At 50.3% G+C, this 5,710-nt stretch overlaps 1 protein-coding gene across 5 annotated transcripts in view; it reads right to left on the reverse strand.

Moving 5' to 3' along the window:
- Positions 1-1,960: 1,960 nt before the first annotated feature.
- DKKL1 (dickkopf-like 1) overlaps positions 1,961-5,710 on the reverse strand; it is a 12,143-nt gene continuing 8,393 nt past the window's right edge. For all 5 annotated transcript variants that reach the window (XM_011979304.1, XM_011979305.1, XM_011979307.1 and 2 more), the window contains one exon: positions 1,961-2,359. In XM_011979304.1, the coding sequence (XP_011834694.1) occupies positions 2,048-2,359 (312 nt within the window). In that variant the 3' untranslated portion in view covers positions 1,961-2,047. The remainder of the gene's footprint in view (positions 2,360-5,710) is intronic.

Here is a 5,710-nt window from a genome sequence, read left to right on the forward strand (position 1 = left end):
GCATAAACCCAGGAGGCGGAGCTTGCAGTGAGCTGAGATCCGGCCACTGCACTCCAGCCTGGGCGACAGAGCGAGACTCCATCTCAAAAAAAAAAAAAAAGTTGACTTGCATTCATTGTACTCACTGTTGGGTTCCTGAGTGTGTGAGTCTATGGGGTGATCCAGCGCTCAGCCTGGGCCTCAAGGGAGAGAGTACATGCCATGTCCGGGTCCTAGATGGGACTCAGCACTGGGGAGGATCAGATCAGCCTTCTCCTTGATGGGTCATGACGGAGGATTCTCAGAGGGGACAGGAAATGCTCTGGGGAAGGGCAAAGTGGACAGACCACCAAAGGCAAGCTCTGTGAGCTTCCAAGTTTCGACGAGGCATCAGGCCTGGAAGTGAGGGAGTTTGGGGTGGTGAGCAGGGAGGGTCAGATAGAGGGACAAAGAGAGAAATAGCAAGTTGGAGGTAGAGTCCTTCCATCGGGGTGAGTCAGGGAATGAGAAGATGAAGACTAGGATAGGCGGGTGTGGACACAACAGAGTCGAGGCTGGAGATGACATGGGAAGGACCTGAGTGGGGCTGGATAGTGGTCCCCCAAAGATGGTCACCCTCTAATTCCTGGAACCTGTAAGTATGCTGTCCAGGAAGGTCCAGTCCAATCACATGAGCCCTTCAAAGCAGAGGACTGTCTCAGCCAGAAGAGGAAGGTATACCAGAGATGGGACACAAGGGGAAGTCAGAGTCCCGCCATGACACTGGGCTGTGGCTCTGGGATGTCAGGTGCACCTACAGTAACCAGAGAGAGGCCTCTTGGAGCTAAGGGTTGGTGGCCCCCAGCTGACAGCCAGTGAGAACATGGGGACCTCAGTCCCACAAGCCCAGAATTCGATTCTGCTGAAAATCTGAATGAGCTTGAAAGAAGCTTCTTCCCAGAGCCTCCCAGTGAGAGCCCGGGTGGCTGACACCCTGTGAAACCCAGAGGTGAGGGCCGGTGGAGCCATCCTGGATTTCTGACCAGGATGATACGTGAAATAATGCATTTGTGTTGTTTTACGTTTCCAAGTTTGTGCCCATTTGTTATGGCAGTAACAGTACAGGGGCCACGTAAACAGACAGGACTGGAGTGAAAGAGTTGGGGGCCAGGCACAGTGGCTCAAGCCTGTAATTCCAGCACTTTGAGAGGCCGAGGTGAAGGGATCACTTGAGCCCAGGAGTTCAAGACGAGCCTGAGAGCCGGGCACGGTGGCTCAAGCCTGTAATCCCAGCACTTTGGGAGGCCGAGACGGGTGGATCACGAGGTCAGGAGATCGAGACCATCCTGGCTAATACTGTGAAACCCCGTCTCTACTAAAAAATACAAAAAAATAGCCGGGCGAGGTGGCGGGCGCCTGTAGTCCCAGCTACTCGGGAGGCTGAGGCAGGAGAATGGCGTAAACCTGGGAGGCGGAGCTTGCAGTGAGCTGAGATCCGGCCACTGCACTCCAGCCTGGGTGACAGAGCGAGACTCCGTCTCAAAAAAAAAAAAAAAAAAAAAAAGACGAGCCTGAGCAACATAGGGAGATCCCTACGTTAAATAATACAACAATTAGCTGGGCATGGTAGCGCATGCCTGTGGTCCCAGCTACTGAGAGAGGTTGAGGTGGGAGGATCGCCTGAGCCTGGGAGGTCGAGGCTGCAGTGAGCTGTGATTGCGCCACTGCACTCCAGCCTGGGTAACAGAGTGAGACCCTGTTTCTAAAAAAAAAAAAAAGTTAAGAGTTGGGAGTGCATACAGGGCTGGAGGTGACAGGGTTGGGTGCTGAGTGGACAGATGGAGCTAGAGCATAGACAATGCCTGAATGAGAAAATCAAGCCTGGTAGACTTAGGCAAGAGCTAGCACAGCCAGCTGTCATGCTCAGAGCTGGGACTGGGGGCCCTTGCCATGGTCTAGTTGGCAGGGGCTTGGGGATAAATGCTGAAAGGAGATGGTGGTGTTAGATGTAAGAAAGAAATTTATTTCCATATGGTGCTTGGGGCAGGGTCTGATGGGGGTACAGGCAGGTGCTCCCCGGTCCCCACCCCTACACCTGCCGGGAGGGCCTGAGGATGTACAGTAAGTGGGTCTTTCGGGGGGACAGCCTGGAGTGGGAGGAGCTCTCGGTCCCCTCTTCTAGGACATCCTCGTGGGTCCCCTTGCGGAGTCCATCCCGGATGGCCTGCAGGCGGTGTCGCTTCTCGCTGAGCCAGTGGCCACCCTCCAGGGCATCCTGGTGGGACCTCCGCCGTGGCAGCCTAATGATCCAGAAGGCCACCCGGGGATGGAGTTCTGCATGGAAGCTGTCCATGGCCTTCTGGTTGGGTACCAGGGCCTCCTTCTCCTCCATCCTGGGTACCTGGGGAGGAAGAACAAGGAGACCCTCTCATACTCCAAATAGCACCCCAGGATGGTCAGTCCCCACTAACCTATTCAGCCCACTTTGCAGATGACAGGATGCTTTGTGGGTTCAAAAGCCCTGTTTGAGGTTTACAAAGCACTTGGGTTTACACTTAAGGATTACAAATACTCTGAGGTTTGTAGAATGCTTTGGGATTGGAAAATTTGTTTGAGGGCTTTCAAAAGGGAGGTAATAGAGCACTTCAGGGATTATAATGCCTGTTGGGATTATAGAGCACTTTAGGATTAAATCCTCTCTGAGGTTTAGAGGGTAGCAGTTTGAAATGTACAAAGCACTTTGGGACTAAAAGCTCTTGGGTTTACTGAAGACTCATGACCATAAATGCATTGTGTGATCCTTCATTGATCATGAATCAAAAGCTTTCAAGGACAGCTTTGAGTCGAGGGAGAAAGTTTGAATATGGTCTGAGTGTCTATTCGGTCCTTGCAATTCAAAGGGTGGGCTGCTGTTGTGAGGTATGCAAATTAATAGGTCCCATCCCACCCAGACCTGCTGAGTCAGTCTGCCTTTTAGTAAGATGAGGTCTGAGAAGCCCTGCAGGAGATTGTTAGGTATTAAATTGTTTCCTTCTGGCCAGACGCAGTGGCTGGTGGCTCATGCCTATAATCCCAGCACTTTGCGAGGCTGAGGTGGGCAGATCACTTGAGGTCATGAGTTTGAGACCATCCTGGCCAACATGACGAAATCCTGTCTCTACTAAAAATATGAAAATGAGCTGGGTATGGTGGCACGCTCCTGTAATCCCAGCTACTCGGGAGGCTAAGGCAGGAGAATCACTTGAACCTGGGAGGCAAAGGCTGTAGTGAGTCAAGATCGTGCCATTGCACTCCAGCCTGGGCAACAGAGCAAGATCCAGAAACCATATTCTTTCCTCCCCAGATTCATATTTTGAAATCCTAACCTCTAATACATCAGAATGTGGCCTTATTTAGAACTAGGGTCATTGCAGATATAATTGGTGAAGATGAGGTCATTAGGTTGGGCCCTAATCCAACATGACTGGTGTTCTTTTTTTCTTTTTTTTTTTTTTTGAGATGGAGTCTCACTCTGTAGCCCAGGCGGGAGTGCAGTGGCACGATCTCAGCTCACTGCAGCCTCCGCCTCCTGGGTTCAAGCAATTCTCCCACCACAGCCTCCAGAATAGCTGGGATTACAGGGGCATGCCACCATGCCAGCTAATTTTTGCATTTTTAGTAGAGACAGGGTTTCACTATGTTGGTCAGGTTGGTCTCGACCTCCTGACCTCAGGTAATCCGCCCGCCAAGCCTCCCAAAGTGCTGGGATTACAGGTGTGAGCCATTGTGCTTGGCCTGTGACTGGTGGTGTTATGCTAAGGGAAAATTCGGACACAAATGCACACAGGAAGTACAGAAGATGGAGACGAAGGCAGAGATCAGGATGATGCTTTCATAACCAAAGAACACCAAAGGTGGCCAGCAAAGCACCAGATTGTCCTTCACAGCCTCAGAAGGAACCAGCCCTGCTGACATCCTGATCTTGAATATCCAGCCTCCAGAATTGTGAGACCATCAATTTCTGTTTGAGCCACCCATTTTGTGGTACTTTGTTACAGTAGCCCTAGCAAAGTAATATCACAGTAACAGTTGGATAGGCCAGACATGGTGGCTTATGCCTGTAATCACAGCACTTTGGGAGGCTGAGGCGGGTGGATCACTTGAGGTCAGGAGTTTGACACCAGCCTGGGCAATATGTTGAAACCCCATCTCTACTAAAAATACAAAAATTAGCCAGGTTTGGTGGTGTGTGCCTGTAATCCCAACTATTCGGAGGCTGAGGCGGGAGAATCTCTTGAATTTGGGAGGTGGAGGTTGCAGTGACCTGAGATTGTACCACTGCACTCCAGTCTGGGTGACAGAGTGAGACTCCACCTCCAAACAAACAAATAAACACCCAAAACAGTTTGATAGCCACATTTTCTTGGGTGTGAACATGGTACTGCGGGCCAGGTGCGTTGGCTCACGCCTGTAATCCCAGCACTTTGGGATGCCGAGATGGGTGGATCATCTGAGGTTGAGAGTTTGAGAACAGCCTGGCCAACATGGCAAAACCCCGTCTCTACTAAAAATACAAAAATTAGCCAGGAGCGGTAGCACACACCTTTAATCCCAGGTACTCAGGAGGCTAAGGCAGGAGAATCGCTTGACCCCAGGAGATGGAGGTTGTGGTGAGCCGAGATTGTGCCTGGGTAACAGAGTGAGACTTGATCTCAAAAAAAAAAAAAAGAGAGAAAAAAAGGAAACAAAATGGTAGTGTGGTCTTGTGGGAGAATATATCAGTCTCAGGAGTGTCTGCTGAAGTATTTATGGGTGAAGTGTCATAATGTCAGCCATTTACTGTCATATGGTTCAGAAATTAAAAAAAAAATACAAATAGATAAAATGTTAAGAAGCTACAATCTAGGCCGGGGGTTCTCAACCGAAGTTTGGAGAGATTTTTGGGTGTTACAACCGGTGCAGGTGAGGAGGCTACTTCTCTTTTTTTTTGGAGACAGAGCCTTGCACTGTCACCTGGCTGGAGTGTAATGGTACAATCTCGGCTTACTACAACCTCTGCCTCCCCGGTTCAAGCAATTCTTCTGCCTCAGCCTCTCGAGTAGCTGGGATTACAGGCGCCTGCCACCACGCCCAGCTAACTTTTTGTATTTGTATTTTTTATTTTTTTGAGACAGCGTTTCACTCTTGTCGCTCAGGCTGGAGTGCAATGGCACAATCCCCTCTCACTGCAACCTCTGCCTCCCAGGTTCAAGCATTTCTCCTACCTCAGTCTGCCAAGTAGCTGGGGTTAGAGTTGCCTGCTACCACGCCCTGCTAATTTTTTGTATTTTTGTAGAGTCAGGGTTTCACCATGTTGGCCAGGCTGGTCTCGACTTCCTGACCTCAGGTGATCCACCTGCCTTGGCCTGCCAAAGTGCTAGGATTACAGGTGTGAGCCACCATACCCAGCCTATTTATTTACTTATTTTTTGAGACAGAGTTTCGCTCTTGTTGCCCAGGTTGGAGTGCAATGGTGCTATCTTCACTCACTGTGACCTCCACCTCCTGGGTTCAAATGATTCTCCTGCTTCATCCTTCCGAGTAGCTGGGATTACAAGCACGCTCCACCACACCTGGCTAATTTTGTATTTTTAGTAGAGACAGGGTTTCTCCATGTTGGTCAGGCTCGTCTCAAACTCCTGCCCTCAGGTGATCCGCCCGCCTCGGCCTCCCAAAGTGCTGGAATTATAGGTATGAGCCACCGCTCCTGGCCATATTTGTATTTTTTTTTTTT

This window comes from Mandrillus leucophaeus, unplaced genomic scaffold, assembly GCF_000951045.1.
Source record: "Mandrillus leucophaeus isolate KB7577 unplaced genomic scaffold, Mleu.le_1.0 Scaffold200, whole genome shotgun sequence".
Lineage (NCBI taxonomy): Eukaryota > Metazoa > Chordata > Mammalia > Primates > Cercopithecidae > Mandrillus > Mandrillus leucophaeus.